Genomic DNA, 18930 nt, shown 5'->3' with positions numbered 1-18930 from the left:
TACGCCATTAGGACATGAATATCCCGAGGTTGGCGAGGTTGTATTTATACATGTATGTTGATGAACCCCAGATCAAGATACCGGGCTTGGCTTCTCAGCATATCTTGTGAAATCTTAGACAATTGCCAAAAGTCTGCCCTCTAAGGACTGAACACTACACGCAAAAATGCCCGTTCAAGGCTTTGTCACCACCTTTGGCCACCCCGAGGTGGTGCCGCCCTTTGAGACCAAGGTTAAGAAGGCTCTTACACTCATAGACCAGACTCCCCAACAGGAAGTGGTGAGTATCAAGAAAGGAACTGTGCCTCCAGCTCACTCCTAGATTCTCACAGTCAGTGTCTCCTTAGGCAGACAAAAAATTCCTCAAGGATGGGAAGCCCGCTATAGTTGCGCATGACGAACTTGAAGTCCTTAACTCTTGCCTTTCGGCCGTGACAGTGAGTCTCTCCATTGGGCATCACCAGCAACTCTCACCCAAATCCTAATCACCTAAATCCTAGGTCTTGTCCTTCCTAGGTGGACCGGAGGGCATCGTGTTGGCCTCCGGCATTGTGCTCTTTCAGGGACTGCTGAGCATGGCGGGACACTCAGGCCGGGTGGACCCTCTGACTTCAATGAAGCTTGCTCTGGAGAAGGTTCACAACGACGAGACCATAGCCAAGCAGCTTTCAAAGGTGAGGGCCATTGCAAACACAATGGAAACACAGTGGAAAGGCTTCGTTGATGATTCCCGGCCTAGCGCCGAGGATGAAAAGAAGGTAAGCGCTTTCGTCCTTCTCAGCCACACTCGCTATTGTTATAGACGGCCATACTGAAAGTCTAACTCCCTCCTTCCCCACAGGCAATTGATACACAATTGATGTTTGAGACGAACGTTCAAGGTGACTCCTTGGGCAACTCCTTAATCGACATGGAGAGGTATCTGACGTGGGACAACACAAAAGTTCGCGTTGCAATCTTGGCGTCTCTCACCTATTACTTCGTGGTCTGGAATCTCCAGTGTCGCATTTACGCCAGTTTATCCAAGATTGAGGCGGCCAAAGGGGAGGGCTTTAACCGTGAGAAATATGAGAGCTACGTCACTACCTTTAGCATACGTGTGGCTATGATGAAGAATGAACTAAGCGCACGAACCTCCAGCCTGAAGAACCTCTACGAAGCTATGAGAGCGGCACGCTTGGCAGATGTCACCGGAGTTGAGGAGAAGACACAGAATCCCCCTGCATTTTCGGAAAACAACAGAGTCACTGTCCATATCAAGTTCACGGACAAATACGCTGGCAATGAGTACAGCACTCTCGTTCCTACAGAATGGTATGAGGACAGCCCTTCGCAGAAAGCCATTGATAGAACCAAGGAAGAGAAGACGGCAGAACTGGTCAAGTTCAAGGCGGAGCTCGAAGATTTCACCACTCGCTCCATTGCCAGTGACTTGGCCGTCGTTGATCAGTGGGTTGAGATAGTCAAGGAAGCCGAACTACTCTTGCGACCTGCAGCCCCCAAGGTACCCCCCAAAGTGGAGGTGAGTCATCTGTCTCGATGGTAGACATGAGGAGACATACCAACTAACACATCCATCCTTAGCGCTACCAAGCGACCGAGAAATCCAGGGTGCACAAGTACCTTGAGAACGCTCGCTGGGTGGCATACGCCTACTCTGTCGGCACAGCGCAGGATGGTGACTCCGCCCAGTCACCGTGGACTGACTGGCTGAAGATTGAGGTCGATGAGAAAGGCCAGGTACTGCTGCCGGTCTTGACTTTGCACGATAGTGGCCAGGTGGTTGAAACACGACGGACAGTCTACCATTGCAGATGTATGGAAGAAAAGCCCGCCCTCCCTCGGCCCGAACCGACGGCCCCCGAGAAATTTTTGGATGAGTGGAAATCAGAAATCCTTTTTGCCAAAGGTTCAATATTTTGGGTTGAGCCATGAAGGAGTTTAGCCATAAAGCATTCATATTTATTAACCAAGCGGTAATCACTGGTGCCTGCGCACTAAAGGCCACGTGACTAGGAGCCAAAAGGAAAATGGGTACGCTAAACGCCCTATTCTCAGCCATTTTACCACAGGAGAAGGTACCTATAAAGTCCAGATCCTTAAAAGAGCTTAGGTCCCTGTCCCTGTCTGCTTTTTTACGGGAAGTCTGCTCTTAACTTATACATGATATTACGGGACTCCCAAAGGAGCGCGGGAAGTATACGCTGTGCGGAGCACTTCCAGTAAAATTAGTAGACTTTCAGGAAAATTTAATAGAGTTTGGAGATGCTTTGAATGATGACGACGCTAAACGCACTCATAAAGCTCTTGATATGCTTGAGCGCCTGTGCCAAGTGAGTATCTTATCTTTAGTGTTATTACATCCTGGCACCCAGATTTTGCATATCCATTTTATTCTGGGAGTTTCGGCCAAGTTGAGTTTGAGGATCCACGGCAATCGATCTTAGAAGCACCGAAGATTGATAATCTAGTTGATGCTAAGCCTACTTTAGTGGCCGAAATTATATTACCCTGTTGGTGCTACAGATGCTACAGATGCTACAGATGGTAGCTTCTCCTCAGCATGGTATCCTTCCCTCAGGGATATGCTGTTGACGAATGGAGAAACTGTTAAAGAGCCACTGAGAAACTTCTCAGGCAATTTCAACCTTAAGACGACAAAGAAATTTTGGACACGACTAACTAATTCTTTGGATGTTGCCGATAGTCAATGTGTAGATTCCACTTTCAGAGGGCCTGACCTTTCTGAGCTTCGGGAGCGGAGAAATAAAATTGAGACCTGTCAGGATAAGGAGCAGTTTATTGTTAGCTTGCACAACTCTCTCGTAAAGCACTGCCACTGTCGCTGCGAGAAAGCTGGCGATTTTATGGCTGCAAATATCCGCCTCAATTGTAATGATAAGCACATACGTCGAACCAATAGAATGTCCAAGTTCAACTTGTTGTTTCAAGATCTCCACGATTTTCAAACCTCACAATCAGGTTGCTATTGGCGAGGTGTTCAAATATCTGTTTATGCTGCGAATACAACGTATGGGCTAGTTTCTCTTCTACCATATCCTTTATATATATGGCTAATACGAAATTTAGGAAAGTTGCTTTTGAAGAGAATTCCAAAGACACGGAGTCAGATGATTCCGACGATATCTCCGAGGGAAGTGATGCTGATGATCTCTATGAATCTACTACCGAAGGCTCAGAGCTTCAGGACGAGCTCAGACTTTGCCAGTTTATCACGGAAGCTCGGCAAAATCAACTCCAAGTGCAACTGATCGACTCAAAGGGCGAGTTAAAACTGAAAAAGGAGAGTGTCCCATCAAGACGCTTCCTAACTAACTTTCCAAGCACATCCCTTGCCAACCTCTTACATCGTTCCAAATTAACGGATAGGAACAAAGCGATTCTATCGTATCTCTTGGCTGATTCTGTTTGGCAATATTATGACTGCAGCTGGGAAGACTGGAGTAATGAGACCATCCATTTCATGTCGGAGCGAGAAGGAATCGATGACAGTTCGGAAGTCGTTTTCGTCAACTAACCCTTCCTTCACGCCAGATTTGACAAGAGAGGAATACTAGAAGCTAATGATGGCATTATCATGTCTGATAGAGGAAACGTGAGACGAGGAGGGTTGAAGAAATCGCAACCAGCGGCCAAATCTACCCAGATTCAAGGGCTAAACTCCCATTATTATCCAAAGATTCTTGCACTCGGTATCATGCTACTCGAGATACAGCTCGGTCGCAAGCTCGAATCTTTCAAGACTCGTGACTACTATGATCAAAATCCAAGCGTTGTGAAACATCTCTTGGCGGTGGATCTTCTCAAGGATAAGAAGTTATGGCCACCAAAAGATATATGGATAGTGATGAAAGAGATTATTGAGACGTGCATTGACAGATATAAGGCAAAGGCGATGCTCAAAAACGATAACGGTGTGTGGGGGGGTACGGCAGATGATCTATGAACAAATCGTGGCTCCATTCCGCGTGTTCATAATGGAAGCCTGGAAGCCAAAAGGCATTGAAGATGTTGACCCTGTTACGCCGGAGCAAGCATTAGAGCCAAAACGAATGGAGAATGTTGATCCTGTTATGCTTGAGGAACCCACAAGCTCCAAGAAAAACATGGTCCAAGTCATTGAAGTTCCCTCTCATTTTAAGACGAATGAGAGTCACTCGTAAATAAGCCCTCCTCCTCTATTTAACTCTTGCTGTTCTGACCGACATTTAGACTAAAATCTGCCAAAGAGTGGCTACAGAACTTGGATCAGTTAACTGAAATACTCTCTATTATTGGAAAAAGGGATAACAAGAATTGTCCGCAAATAAAGATTGCTATACTCGATACAGGAATTACAAAAGAGTACGACGATGAAGTCAACGAGTATATCGAAGAATACAAAGACTTCGCATCTGGGGAGGACAAACTTCAACAGGATGGAACTGGACACGGAAGCTCGATACTTCGCTTGCTGTTGAAATTGAATGACGATGTCAAAGTATTTGTTGGCCGGGTTTTCGAGCGTGACGAAGCAGATGATGAGACAGAGCGAGTGATGGCAGAGGTTGGTCCTCAGAGATAGCAAACATTGCCTTCAAGTGTTTGAATGTCTCCTTGCTAATAAAATGCTTGAAATAGGCTATAATGCACGCAAAAGTGAAGTGGAAAGTCGATATAATATGCATCCCTTCCGGTTTCAACCCATACCCCCCAAATCAGCGTATTCGCGATGAGCTATACGACGCGGTGACCGCGACTCCAGTGGATTCTAAGACTCTCATCTTTGCGGCGGCCTCTAATCTCGGCCTCAGTAGTGAAATTACTTACCCTGGTTGCATCTCACAGTCATCGAAATTAATATGCTTATTTTCAACCACCGGCGATGGTGATCCAGAAAGCCCGGGTTTCAACCCTGCCGCTGTACCTAACACCTACAATTTTGCTTTGCTAGGTGAAGGCATTAAAATCGATGAAGGCAATGAAAAACTGGTCCGAGGTACCTCTTATTCAACTGCCATCGCAGCAGCTATTGCTGCGTATGTCATGGGCTTTGCGGGCCATTCAGGTACAAAGGATAAGATACGAGATGTCCGCTACCCTCGAGAGGTAGAAGGGATGACATCGGTTTTTGCAAGCATGACTGCCGTCATTAAGAACAGATATCATATCCTCAAGCCATGGAAGTTAATGGACGATTATCAAGATACATCTTTAAGTAAAAAAGAGCGGCGGCAAGAAATTTGTAAAAATCTTTCCAAAGCTTTAAGGAAAAGGGATTCTCGTCGATACTCTTATTAAATAAAGATTCTATCTACAAGTATACATGTAATTACTAAAAAAAATACATTTAATATGAACAAGAATTCAACATATGAATAAGTGTTTTGAAAATTAATAAAATTTAATTATTTTAGTAGAAAACCTCCTAATGTCAACATGATAACATCCAAGTCCACGCTACCCATCTAGGCTCACTGGTGCCCACTTGCTTTTCCTTTTGGTAGACCAGCAATGACAACATTGTGCCCGCCTATAGACCCGAGACTGTAGCTGTTGGGGTCGTTCGCGGGCGCTTCTGCACAGCGGCATTCATTTTATCCAACATAGCTTTGGCCGCTGTCTGCTCTTTGAGAAGTGTACAGACCCATCCTATAGTATAACCATCGCGAGACTTGGGCTTAGTGACTCGTTTGACAGTCAGCTCAGCTGTTGGCTTGGCGGTTGGCTTATAATATGGCTCAGTCTTCAACTTCTTCTCTGGCTTATCGTCTGGCTTGATGCCTAGCTCAGCAGTTGGCTCAGCAGCCGGCTCGGCGGTTTTCATAAGAGACAACTAGGAGATCTAAAATTTCAAGTGCTCCGGATGCAGAAACGGATTGGAAAGTAGGCCAACTCAGCCTCAGCGGGACTGTTTGTGTGCCCGTGGAGAAGTAGGAATGTATTAGGCTGTTACAGAATTTTTTTTAAATATGCTCTTAAGCGTTGGTAGAACGCTGCTATGAACATAGTCTTTTGGACATATAGACCACATGAAACTCTTCTGCGTGCGAGACCAAGTTAAAATTTGCTGCCTAGTGCTATTGCTTGAAGTTGTTGGTCGAACATTCATATATGGCCTCGTAGGATTTCTAGCGTTACATTGTATATAGCTATAGTAATGACCAAATTGAGTGTCCGCTTTTGTCAAAGCAGAGTTTTTCTCCACGCGGACCACTTACACCAGATACTATATATTACAGAACACCCTTCAACCCTCAAATACAAAGTTATTAAAATATAAAATATGGAGTATATATCTTACGCACCCCTTAAGGCCTTGTCTTTGGACGAGCCGTGATTAATCGACCGATCGAGCCTAATAGAACCGACTTCTCTTAACTATTCCATTATATAAGCTCTTGTTGTATGCGGTCTTCCTCAGTGGCTATGTATTAGGTCGCGATGATAAAAATAAAACCCGATTTCATTGTTAACTAGCCTAGTCTATAGAAAACCGGATTACCAATACTCGACCTGATCCACAGCCGATAGTAACAGTAGCTCCAAACACAGCTGATGCAATTGGTCGATACTCTACAGGCAGCCAAACCAGAGGCTTATTATTTTTTGTGATCCATGTTTTGTCAGAACTTATGCCATAGTGGACATCAGGCGAGAAGACCACTGAGTATATCGAGTCTTTATGAGTCTCTAGAGTTTGCCGGCAGGCGCCTGAGTTTACATCCCATACTCTGACTGTCTTATCATCTGAACCTGAGGCGAGCCGCTGGCCATCGGGCGAGAAGACCACTAATCTTACCCAGCCGTCATGGTCCTCTAGTGTCTGCAGGCAAGCGCCTGAATTTGCATCCCATATTTTAACCGTCTCATCACTTGAACCTGAGGCAAGCCGCTGGCTATCAGGCGAGAAGACCACTGAGCTTACTGAGCCATCATGGCCTTCTAGAGTCTGTAGGCAAGCGCCTGAGTTTGCATCCCATATTTTAACTGTTTTATCCCATGAACCTGAGGCAAGCCGCTGGCTATCAGGCGAGAAAACCACTGAGCTTACCGAGCGATTATGGCCTTTTAAAGTCTGTAGGCAAGCGCCTGAATTTGCATCCCATATTTTAACTGTTCCATCACCTGAACCTGAGGCGAGCCGCTGGCTATTAGGCGAGAAGACCAGAGAGAATACCCAGTTATCATGGCCTTTTAAAATCTGTAAGCAGGCGCCTAAATTTATATCCCATACTCTGATTGTTTTATCATCTGAACGTGAGGCAAGCCGCTGGTTATCAGGTGAGAAGACCACTGATTTTACCAAGCCATCATGACCCTTTAAAGTCTGCAAACAGGCGCCTGAGTTTACATCCCATAATCTGACTGTCTTATCACCTGAACCTGAGGCAAGCCGCTGGCCATCAGGCGAGAAGACCACTGAGGTTACTGAACGATCATGGCCTTCTAGAGTCTGTAGGCTCTGTAGGCAGGCGCTTAAGTTTGCATCCCAAACTCTGACTGTCTTATCATCTGAACCTGAGGCGAGCCGCTGGCCATTAGGCGAGAAAACCACTGATTTTACCCAGTCATTATGGCCTTTTAGAGTCTGCAAGCAAGCGCCTAAGTTTGCATCCCATATTCTAATTATCTTGTCATCTGAACCTGAGGCGAGCCGCTGGCTATTAAGTAAAGGCGAGAAGACCACTGAGTTTACTAAGCGATCATGACCCTCTATAGTCTGCAAGCAAGTGCCTAAGTTTGCATCCCATATTTTAATTGTCTTATCACTTGAACCTGAGGCGAGACGCTCACTATCAGGCAAATGCGAGAAGACCACTGATTTTACCCGGCTATTATGACCTTTTAAAATCTGCAGGCAAGCGCCCGAGTTTACATCCCATACTCTAACCGTCTTATCACCTGAACCTGAGGCGAGAAGACCACTGAGCGAGAAGACCACTGAGCTTACCCAGTCATCATGGCCCTCTAGAGTCTGCAGGCAGGCGCCTGAGTTGACATCCCATATTTTAATTGTCTTATCACTTGAACCTGAGGCAAGCCGCTGACTATCAGGCAAAGGCGAGAAGACCACTGAGCTTACTGAGCCATCATGGCCCTCTAGAATCTGCAGACAGGCGCCTGAGTTTATATCCCATAATCTGACTGTCTTATCGCCTGAACCTGAGGCGAGAAGACCACTGAGCGAGAAGCCCACTGAGCTTACCCAGTCATCATGGCCCTCTAGAGTCTGCAGGCAGGCGCCTGAGTTTGCATCCCATACTCTTATAGTCTCATCGACTGAACCTGAGGCGAGCCGCTGGCCATCGGGCGAGAAGACCACTGAGCTTACCCAATCATCATGGCCCTCTAGAGTCTGCAGGCAGGCATCCCAGCCTGCTTCTATAGCTGGTTTTAATGGCATCCATGATGGCTCTTCATCCTTGTATATTATCCGTATTTGACTTTGCAAAGGGCTAAATATAAGTGCAGAGACATATACTTGTAGCGGCGTATATTCAATCACTGATTTATTTCGAGTTATAAATCGCCAAGCGTCTTGCACTAAACTTAATACTTGGCTCTTAGGCGTTTGTTCCTGTATTGGTTAGTTTATGTAAATCTAATGCGACTAAATGGAAACTAACCGCAAGTAGATCTATAAGCCTTGATACTGAAAGGATACCTTCTGACATGCCTCGCAGAAGATTTAATGCCTCTAACCAGTGGAGAAAATGATGGCGTATGAATACATCAACTAAGCCTCCCTCCTGGAGAGCACTCTCCATACAATCGCTAATATTATAGTCGCAGAGATGGTTAATCCAGTAGACGCATGAGTACCGCACCGCGATTAAAGGATCTGGATTGGGTTGTTGGAGTTGGCTGATAGGATATCCGGGAGCTTTTAAGCGGTAGATGTCACGTTGTAACGTGGCATCCATAGATTGAAGCGACTGAGAAAAGATAGTATAATGCACATCGTTTGCGCTAGAACGAGAGATAGTAGACCAGGCTTTGTCTGTAGTCAAGTAGTCTTTCGCTGATTGATGGATAAAGTAAATGGTGTTATCGCGAATGGTGAGAAAAGAGCCGCAGAAACGTATTATCTCTGTAAATGACAAGATGTCTTCTACAAACTCCTCAGGGCTTCCAATAAGAGAATGAACTTCATGCAAGGTAACTGGCCGGTAGACAGTCGATACTATAGTAAGGACGCGTTTGCAGAGATACACGTCGTCATCGTCATCTAATTCAAGTATCCGATCTAGCATCCTCTCATAAAGAGAATCAAGACCTGGTGGGTAAGTTGCAAGCCTCTTAATCACCTTCCCGCTTCTAAGGCTTTCAAGACTCTGACACACTAAGGCCACCCAAAGGAATGTATTATTAGCGTTTGAGATCAGGTAGCTTTGAGTTTCTTCTCGTATCTTATCGTTATATTTGTTCTTTCGCGCCAGGTAATTCACCTTGTAATGGATATAAGTTCGAACAGCGGAAGAGATGGAATCTTCGTTCAGCTCGAGGCATAGCCTAATCTTCTGCTGAGTATCCTCAAGCTCATTCTCAATTCGTGGCCAGTTGCGACTTGACACAATCCATTTGGCGGAAGAGGAGGAGGAGGAAGAGATTTCCTTAACCAGAGTAAGGAGGCGTGGAAGTTCTTCTGTGCACTCATCAAGAGCGTCAATGATCAAGACAACATCTTCAAGGCAGGGATCATCAAGTATCGATTTAAGTATCTTGGATAGAGCCGTCCAGGCATTACTATCTTCAAACAGCTGTCTGCCTGCGTGATCGTACTTGTCTTGCACATGAGAGATGAGTGATCGCTGCTGAATAATAAGGATATAGATAAGCCCCCGCAGCACAGCTGTTGCACTTCTTAATCGTGCCTCAGTCGCCTGGCAAAAGAAGTATGACAGGCGATATGATTTAAGCTCCTTTAGCCTATCAATAATACCGCACAGCAGCATAGTTTTGCCCTTGCCGGGATCCCCTTTAATCCAGAGTAGTCGACATTGTGGATCTTCACGCCACACTTTAAAGTCGGCGTGGTCGAGGATCCAGCAGTATGAGTCCTTAAGTAGGCCGCCTTTAGTTTCTTCGATGCGCGTCTTGTCATCGCGGGGATCGGTGATTCGTAAGTCTGCTAAGCAAGGGTCTGACCGGGGGGCCTCGTGGTTATGGATGTCGCCTTGATGGATCCTGACATTATCGCCAAAATTGTTATTGGAAATAACGTAGGAACGTGGCGCCGTCGGATTCATTATTGTTGAAAAACTCTAAAGAGATAATTTCGAGTTGTTAATAGTTTAGTTAGAGATAGGCATTGAATATAGACTTAGGAAAAATAATGATATCAGGAGTTCGCTTAACCCCTGACCTTATAGATATTATTAACTAATCAACCGCCTTAATATGCCGCAAATTTTTCTTTAATAAAGAGATACTTGAAGGCAACATGCAACTCTAACCATGTAATTAATGATTTTATTTTATATACATAGGAAGCTAGATCTAGCTACAGGCCTATAGTAGATTAGAACATAACCTGATGATAAAAGCTTTGCGCAGCTGTATTAGCATGTATCCTCGCGGCCTGTCCCTAGATTCACGGATAATCGCTCTATTATATTATCCTCATACATATACCCCGCACGTCGAAACGAAAAATCCCTAAATCTACGCTACCCATCTAGGCTCACTGGTGCCCACCAGCTTCCTGTTCAACCTCGTATAATGCCACCACAAAGAAAAACTCAAAATAGTCCCTACAGCTAGAAAACCGGCATTAATGCCATGACCCAAGCGATAGAAAGGCGCATCCTGCGCTCGATAGATCCAAACACCTATAATTTGGCCAGGACCCGTAAAAGCAATATTGAGTCCCGTAGCTAGAGATCCAGCGGTTGTAGTTCGCACATTATCTGAAATCCATGCGCACAATGGAGGCAGACCTGCAAAGACACCGGCCGTACTGATGCAAAGCATTGCATAACGAGCAGCAAAAAGATGGCCCGGTAAACAGGCTGTAGAAAACATGCATTAGCTTTAAGCCTATCATGGATTTGAAATAGATTTTAGCCTTACCTTGAATGATGAAAGCAATAGTTCCAAAAAGAAAGCATCCGCCAGCCACGAGACCTCTTGTTCTCTGACGGTCAGATATCATGGCCAAGACGAAAGTAACAACATAAGCTACCGCATAAGGAGGAATGGTGAAAAGCTGGGCCTGAAGGTTCTTGTATCCAAGACCAGCGACAATGGTAGGGGCAAAGAGCGACAGCGACGAGACGCCGACACCGATGCACAAGTATGTTACGTAGTGCACGTATAGTCTGAGATCCTTGAGAGTCGCCTTTGCGTCTTCCCAGTTGAGCTTTGCGTCACTGTAGAATGTTAGTCTTATTCATGCTGCTGAAAAGAATATCTGTGCGTACCCATGAGCCGAATTAACGCCAAGGCGTAGTACTTGGATGGCTTTTTCCTCTTCGGTAAGCCAGCTGGCCTTTTCTGGATAACTTGGCATAAATAAGAATGTCAAGATTCCCAGCACAACTATATAAGAGAAGCAACGGCGTTAGAAGAGATTCGTCATCCAAGCTGGAAAGGTATTAGAGTTGATAGCTTACTGGAAGGAACGCCTTCGACAATGAATAGCCATCGCCAGCCTTCTAAGCCACCTCTGCCATCCAAATGTCCAACGCCAAAAGCAATAGCACTATAGAAGCACAAACGCTGTCAGCTATCCTCACGATACTTGATAACACAGTTGCAGAGATAAACCTACCCGCCAAATGCACCAGCCAGTGTGGCGCTACAGAGGAACAATGCGATTCGAGTTGCTCGCTCTTCTGCTTTATACCAGAAACTCATGAAGAAGACCATTCCAGGAAAGATACCGGCTTCGAAAGCACCAAGGAAGAATCGAAGCGCGGATGTGCTAGCAAAGCTTTTCGCTCCGGCGATGGCTGTGCAGAAGGCTCCGAAGCCTATAACCAAGAAACCTAGCCAACTATTTGATAGATATAATTTATTAGCTGACAAGGAACTTATGATGATACATGGGGAATTGAGTATAGGAGTTGTCTTACTAGTTAGGCTGGAACGCCTTTGCGGCGAGGTTACTCGGTGCCTCGAATAAGGAATATGCCACCAAAAATACCATGAGAGCAATAGTATACTCTTTGGTAGTCATGTTTGTTGAATCTAGTAAGTCGTGCCCTTTGTCGGCGTTTAGAATCTTCGCATTGCCTGTTTTTGTAAATGGTTAGATGATAAGATATAACTTGATTAGGGAGATGAGGCATACCGATGTTGGATCTATCCATGTAGCAGAGAAGATAGATTAAAACAGTAAAAGGCATCAACCGTGTATCAATCTTGCGCACGATTCTAAGAACAGCACACTCTGTTAGCTTTACTCTGCATATTAGCGATTATGATAATGACTTGCCTCTTTTCAATGGCTGGATCAATGTCCTGAGCGCGCTCATAGTGAGAGCTGACGCCATCTTCAATGGTCTTTGGTAACTTTTCATCTTCCATGGCTTCAACAAATAATAACTTGAAGTCTATAAAGAGATGATTGTAGCACAGCGTAAAAGGTAGGGGTATGTATGAACTAATGCATCTAAGCTGCAGTCCAGGAAAGAGATCGTGAATCAACTAAATGCGGGGAGAATTCGACAGCATATATAAACGAAATGAACGGAAAGAACGGCAAGGGAGACGTAAGACAATATTGGAGTTGATATCTCTACCTAGTCTCAAGAACTGCCAGAATGTTGAGATGAAGTCTTGCCCATGCACCCTTCTCTGACAGAAAGGTAAGACATGTAGGCCCTTGTCAACCCCCTCCCCGCCCTTGCTTAGAAGCAGTCTCCCCATGGGGAAATGTTAGTGGCATCAAGATTAGCCGGTAGACGACAGGCGAGGGCGAATGAGAGCAACTCGGCACGATGCTAGTGGAGATGGCTTGCTAATGCTAGCGCTGGTTCGGATCCGGTAGATAGTTCAGCTGCGGAGATGGTACGGAAACGCCTGATGGTCTGGCTAGTTAGCCGCATGGCTTCTGAGTTGTAGCTAATGGGAACACTCGTGATAGGTTCATAGTCATGTCGGCTGTCTCTACTCGGCAAACACAAAACTCTGTTTGTCATTGATGGTTATCATTATAGGTTTGCGCTAGATTTAGCCACGTGGCTCTATTAAATAGTATTATATGATATAAAAATGACAGCCAAAGATCTCTTGGCTCAAATACTTGCCGTCCACCCGAGCTCCCAGCTTAGTCTGGCGTTCGATAATCACTTCCAGAAGACGCGCCACTTTGAGAGCCGTCTGCGCCCCTTTTTGATCCAATCCCCCAATCGGCAATCCGTCTCCTTCATTACCATCAAACGCTGAGTTCGGTCGCTGACCAGCCATGCCACTTAGGCGACCGAGAGCTCGAAGCTGCAACACTGCCCATTCCTGCTGCACGGGGTCGGACACTTCACAGCCAAATAGGAAGCATACCCACATCAAGCCTGGATGAATAGCAGTAGAGGTAGTGCGAGATATGCTCGCGTCAAAAGCGTGCTGATGTATAGGTTGACCAACGCTGCGCCGCATCATATTGCCGGTCTGCTTCAGAGCCTTGAGAGAAATGGGCGTGTGCTGCAAGGTCCAGTAGGCGACTCGGTGTATATATATGAAGTGCGCCCAAAAAGTTGCAATGTAGACGCTGAATAGCTGCTCTAGCCTGCGAGCAATGTTCTCGCTGACAAAAAGCCGTAGCTGCGAAGCATCTAGATCAAGAATACTGGGACGACGTCGCCAGAGCTCCTCCAACTCTTCTTCAAATCCCATACATGCTTTCATTACCTCCATCTCATCTTCAGGAGTCCCGCGTGGCCGGTGGTGGCGATCATGACAGCCAATCCGCCGCGAATATGCTTGAGACGCCATATGAAACTCAAAGGCTGGCTGTAATAATATGTTGAAAACACCCATACACACTACATTCTTAGGTATTGTGAGCGGGTCGGTTAGTAGCGTAGCAAGTCTGGAGCCATTGTTGCGAGGTTTTGTAGTAGCGTTTATGCCTCTTTCATCCGTGGCCACAACACTAGGAGACAAGCCCTCGATATTACTGAGAGGATCATTGTCTGATACCTCCATGCTAGCTGAGCTGGCAACACTTGGACGCGGCTTTCTTATAATTTCCAAGGCCGGATCGGTTAAGAGATGGCGGCCGCCCATATGAGACATCTTTGCGTCAAACGAATCAAGCCACTGGAAAAGACTAGCAGAGCCAGTATCCCAGCCGCGGCCGTTGACAATTACTTGCCCGGCCATATCTTCTGGGAAGCTGGGATGAACCTGATCATTCCCATCATAAGCGGTTTCAAACCAAGCTAGCAAGAATATGACCACTAATAATGCTCGGCTGCTTCGCTCCTCCCATCCAGCATGCGAGAGACTCAGCTTGAGCGCAACACAAGCTACGTCGTGTAGCCTTAGGGATAGGAGAGCAAAATCGTCGCGGCAAGTAGATACGCGACTCCCCAATGCAGCCAGAGCGGCTGGTCGACTAGGTTCAAAGAGCATAGCACTGAGAGCTGCAAGGGCATGCATGACGGCTCCGTATTCGATTGAATTGTGCTTGCCATTGGCCATGTGAAGCACGTACTGCTTGATCTTGGGCCAGCCCAGCGGATGGATACCAGCGAGCGAAGCTGGAGGTTGGATCGCGCACTCAAATGTTCGGAGCAGTAACTCTTGTTGGGAATCTGATAGGAGTGGTGGTGAGAAAGCAAAAGCCGGCCTGTATCCTGTGCTATTTATTTGTCCAGTGCCTCCTTGCCCGTTTATACTGACAAGCTGAGCATCACTTGTGGTTTGAGCAACACTCTGTATGCTTGGACTGTTTCCCACGTTAGATGCTGTTAAGGCGTTGTTCCCGTTTATATCAGGCCAGCCAGATGACTGATCAGAGTTGAAGAAGTTGGGGCTGAGAGCGCTAGTAAATCCCAGTGAAGTAAATGAAAAAGCTGAGTCTGGGAGTGGTACTTTATCAAACCAGCTAGGACTCCAAGGTGATTGTGAGAGATCCCCTGTAAGGCCCGCCGAAGGTATGGAAGTAGAGCCAAGATCCAGCGCCGCTGAAGTTGTTGGAGTCATATAAGAAGCCATTGAGTCGGTGATGAGTTCGCTGGGATTTGTACTTGTTGTGGCAGCTCCAAATTGGTCGTTGATATCTGTAGAAAGAGTCGTCTGAGCATCTTGAAGAGCATCTCCTGGTTGATACGAAGTCACTCCTGAGAAAGAAGAAGAAGATTCATTAGCCTCGTCTGTCACCATGCTAAATCTTCGCGATGTGTCCATGTTGGAATCAGCATCAGCATCAGCATCTTGCCGAGAACTAGTTGAGCTATCGTCAGGTGAAGGAGGCCGTCGCTGGCTTCGTCGTGGTCGAGGAGGCTGATATGCGCACTCAAGCTTGAGTCTATCACAGTGGCCACAAGTCGGTCGCCTCTCATCACAGCGAACTCGTCTCAGGCGACAGGTTGAACATCCATTTTTGGACCGTGGACCGGAGCGGCCAAGAGCTATGCTTTGACGCCTAACAATCCCTGTTCGAGATGACATGTTTCTTCTGATTTAATGCTGTTGAATAGTAAAAGTCGCTAATCTGATCTTGCTGGGGACAAATGAGGATGTAGATAGGCCCAAGAAGAAGGCGCTCTTCCCATGTACCAGAGGATTGAAATGCGGGGGCGGAGAAAGGGCGCCATAGCGTGCTGCTGAAAGCCACTAAAAGCGCCATCGCAGCCACATTTATAGCGTGCTTACTCCTCATTTTTAGTGGATAGATCGGTGTAAGCAATATTCCAAGTTTGAAATAGTCGAACGAACTGTAGGACAGACATGTTGATCGATACAATCACCACCTCAATCTTATACTATGATGGGTGCAATACGATATCAATCATGTTAAATAGAAATTAATTTCTAATACAACAACAGGCTGTTTAATCTACAACTTAGCTCTAGTGCTATACGATCCTGGATTTAGGTTCCACGGCAACTCAGCAGCTGCCCAAGCCGAACTTGCTTCTCCCTCAGCAAGGACACTCTTCCAATCTTCACGGCTTATAGATCGAGCCTCTTCAGCAGGATTATAGCCCAAGCGATTACGTCCGTCTTCCTCTGGCTTTGTGTCCTCGATTCTTGGAGCTACCTCGCCGTCTATCCTCTTGTAGATCGTCACCACTGTTGCACCTCCCATCCCCATGTTGTGCTGCAAACAATACTTTGTCGATGCGACAGATCGACGCTTTGCCCATCCGCGAAGATGCCAGACTGTCACATAAATTCATGTTAGCAATGATGTTTTATCTTAGAACAGATATATAACATAGTAAAAACTTACCTAGCTCTGCACACTGTGCTAAACCAGTGGCTCCCAATGGATGTCCCTTGGAGATGAGTCCTCCGCTCGGATTCACGATCCAGCCCTTTTCCTTCTTCTTTGGGTTATAAGTAATAAGACCATCACGAACCAACTTCCAACCTTTGCCTTCCTCGGCCAATCCCAGGCCTTCGATAGCACACATTTCATTAGTGGTAAAGCAATCATGTAGCTCAACTACCGACACGTCTTTGGGGGTGATACCCGCTTGTTCATAAGCACGCTTTGCTGCATTTCGTGTCATGTCAGAACCGATGAGCTCAATAGCGCTTTTCGATTCGTATAGCTTAGAAGAATCAGTAGCTAGAGACTGGCCGGCGATCTGAATTGCGGTGCTGCGGAGATATGGATGAGCAGCCAAGAAGGATTCTGAGACAATCACTGCTGCTGCTGCACCGGTCTGGGCAAGTAATGTATTAGTTAGTTGATAACACTACTCGTCATTGGAGGAGATGCTTACCGATGATGGACAGCATTGTAGTCGTGTAATATCTCCCGCTATCACAGGACTAGATAATACATCTTCGGCCGACACAGCCTTGGACAGCTGAGAGTAAGGATTGCGAGTACCGTGTTCTCTATTAACAGCAGTAATCTGTGCAAAATCTCGCCTCTCAGCACCACCTGGACCACCATATCGCTGAAGGTACTCTGCCTGAGCATTGCCATAAAGCTGAGGGCTCCATCCCGGTGACGGCTTGCCGCGCTCAGATTCGGGTATCTGTGTCTTGGACAGGTCAAGAACCCGAGACAGGGGATTGGTGCGATCTTTATGTGTCTGTGGCAGCACACCGGGATACATCTTATCAAAACCAGCAACCAGAACACAATCTGCATCACCAGAGCGGATGGCCTGGTTTGCAAGCCACAATCCTGTGCTACCAGAGCTGCAGTAATTGTGAACATTGAGGATGGGGATGCCCGTCATTCCGAGACTGTAAAAGACGCGCTGGGCACATGTTGAATCGCCAAAGACATAACATCCTATGCCTTGGTCTACCTTGTCAAAAGTGAGGCCTGCGTCTAATAGAGCTTTGACACAAGCTTCGACGGCCAGATCGAGATAATCTGATTGCGGGTTGGTTGCTAGATTGGCTGACTTTTTGGGAGAGAGGAACGGCGTCATGCCAACTCCGACAACAAAAGATGAAGCTGAATTGGGCATTTTCGCTGTGATTATTGTATTCTAGATGGAACGATATTACAAAATGAGATATTGTAGAAGGCTATGTGGCATGGAAAGATATCGCCATAGCCTGGAAATGGCAAAGCTTATCATCATGGCTCAGGAAGGGGGAAATATTCCGATCTCGCTACCGTTTCCCCAGTATGCATCTGAAGCATTCTCAGCGATTCCAGTTTTAGTAAAATGATCGAATCGTTCCCTTGCTCCACTGCAGGCGGACGGGTAGTTGATGCTGGTTTTGACGATAGACGACAGCCGAGACCCACTCCACCACCACTCGTACTTTAGGTCGGGACTAGGAACGCTAGAAGAACGTCTACGCTTGTTCAGTAATTCAATTACGAGGATGCGAAATGTTGCTATTAACAGTAAATTCAAGTGTTGTCAATCGAGCGCTATTGTATAACTATGTCCTATGGCAAAGGATGAGAACGTACATGCACCATAATAACCATAGGCATAGAGGCGGTGTAGAGATGAAGGATATATGTAATTTACAACATATACACAGATAGCGAAACAGATAGCGAAACAATTTGGTAAAATAGAATTCGAATAATTATTCTAAATAAACACGCAAAATATAGTGTTACAATCGACTCGGCATCCTCGACGCTCCATCCAACCGAATCACCGTCCCATTCAGCATCCCATTCTCAACCACGCTCTTCACCATCTGCGCAAACTCCTCCGGTCTCCCCGCCCTTGCCGGAAACTCCAGCGTCTTGTTCAAGCTCTCCCTCGCCTTGTTCGGCATTCCCTCCACCATCCCCGTATCAAACATTCCCGGTGCGATACACACCGCTCGGATCCCCCATCGTGAGAGATCTCTCGCTAGTGGAAGCGTCATGGATGCAATGGCGCCCTTGGCAGCGCTGTAGGAAACTTGGCCTTCTTGGCCGTCAAAGGCGGCGGCTGAGGATACAGTGACGATGACGCCGCGAGAGCCATCGGCATCGGCGGGTTGCGTTGACATGTAAGGTACGAATTGGCGGATGACATCGATTGTGCCAGTGAGGCTGATGTCGACGACCTTTTTGAACGTCTCAAGTACCAGAGGAGTGCCATTCTTTGAGAGAATCTGTAGTGGTCATTAGAATAAAAAGAATAATAGCGACTAATAGTATAATCTCACCTTTGCCGGACCAAGATAGCCAGCGCAGCAAACTACTGCAGCAATAGGCTTTTTCGTCTCCTTACTCCAGTTCACCACGCCCTCCACAGCCGCAGCGACATCTTCCGTCTTGGAGACATCAACTTTGAAATATTTCTGACCTTGCAACTCAACTGCATTGCCTGA

General features: G+C 46.4%; 7 protein-coding genes across 7 annotated transcripts; 3 read left to right on the top strand and 4 right to left on the bottom strand.

Moving 5' to 3' along the window:
• Positions 1-81: 81 nt before the first annotated feature.
• On the top strand, positions 82-2124 carry GGI43DRAFT_308684 (uncharacterized protein). Its single transcript, XM_083201656.1, has 5 exons — positions 82-280; positions 348-437; positions 501-758; positions 842-1522; positions 1585-2124. The coding sequence occupies exons 1-5, from the start codon at positions 167-169 to the stop codon at positions 1933-1935; spliced, it is 1494 nt and encodes a 497-aa protein (XP_083062546.1). The 5' UTR covers positions 82-166; the 3' UTR covers positions 1936-2124.
• On the top strand, positions 2014-3747 carry GGI43DRAFT_308734 (uncharacterized protein). Its single transcript, XM_083201657.1, has 3 exons — positions 2014-2333; positions 2493-3031; positions 3091-3747. The coding sequence occupies exons 1-3, from the start codon at positions 2313-2315 to the stop codon at positions 3536-3538; spliced, it is 1008 nt and encodes a 335-aa protein (XP_083062545.1). The 5' UTR covers positions 2014-2312; the 3' UTR covers positions 3539-3747.
• Positions 3748-3998: 251 nt separating this feature from the next.
• GGI43DRAFT_381702 (S8/S53 family peptidase) lies at positions 3999-5301 on the top strand (the record flags this gene model as incomplete). The annotated part of the gene is made up of 3 exons (XM_083203152.1): positions 3999-4180; positions 4234-4567; positions 4642-5301. 3 exons carry the CDS (start codon positions 3999-4001, stop codon positions 5299-5301), a joined length of 1176 nt encoding a protein of 391 aa, XP_083062544.1.
• A 151-nt stretch (positions 5302-5452) lies between these two features.
• Positions 5453-5907, bottom strand: GGI43DRAFT_399369 (uncharacterized protein). The gene has a single exon (XM_083205338.1). The coding sequence runs from the start codon at positions 5825-5827 to the stop codon at positions 5534-5536; it is 294 nt and encodes a 97-aa protein (XP_083062543.1). The 5' UTR covers positions 5828-5907; the 3' UTR covers positions 5453-5533.
• Positions 5908-6448: 541 nt separating this feature from the next.
• GGI43DRAFT_308616 (uncharacterized protein) lies at positions 6449-10395 on the bottom strand. The gene is made up of 4 exons (XM_083201654.1): positions 8631-10395; positions 8035-8581; positions 7421-7521; positions 6449-6918 (listed from the first exon to the last, which is right to left on the bottom strand). The coding sequence occupies exons 1-4, from the start codon at positions 10251-10253 to the stop codon at positions 6820-6822; spliced, it is 2370 nt and encodes a 789-aa protein (XP_083062542.1). The 5' UTR covers positions 10254-10395; the 3' UTR covers positions 6449-6819.
• A 108-nt stretch (positions 10396-10503) lies between these two features.
• Positions 10504-12833, bottom strand: GGI43DRAFT_399366 (major facilitator superfamily domain-containing protein). Its single transcript, XM_083205337.1, has 8 exons — positions 12443-12833; positions 12299-12381; positions 12081-12240; positions 11777-12001; positions 11619-11707; positions 11427-11544; positions 11077-11375; positions 10504-11015 (listed from the first exon to the last, which is right to left on the bottom strand). The coding sequence occupies exons 1-8, from the start codon at positions 12532-12534 to the stop codon at positions 10669-10671; spliced, it is 1413 nt and encodes a 470-aa protein (XP_083062541.1). The 5' UTR covers positions 12535-12833; the 3' UTR covers positions 10504-10668.
• A 373-nt stretch (positions 12834-13206) lies between these two features.
• Positions 13207-18448, bottom strand: GGI43DRAFT_421497 (uncharacterized protein; the record flags this gene model as incomplete). Its single annotated transcript, XM_083207963.1, has 5 exons — positions 13207-15605; positions 16084-16335; positions 16406-16844; positions 16905-17596; positions 18433-18448. 5 exons carry the CDS (start codon positions 18446-18448, stop codon positions 13207-13209), a joined length of 3798 nt encoding a protein of 1265 aa, XP_083062540.1.
• Positions 18449-18930: the final 482 nt, after the last annotated feature.

The sequence above is a fragment of the Trichoderma evansii genome (genome assembly GCF_050947405.1).
Source record: "Trichoderma evansii strain SZMC 28006 chromosome Unknown GGI43scaffold_5, whole genome shotgun sequence".
Taxonomy (NCBI): domain Eukaryota; kingdom Fungi; phylum Ascomycota; class Sordariomycetes; order Hypocreales; family Hypocreaceae; genus Trichoderma; species Trichoderma evansii.
The sequence above is the reverse complement of the archived record's forward strand: the minus strand, read 5'-3'. Positions and strand labels throughout refer to the sequence as shown.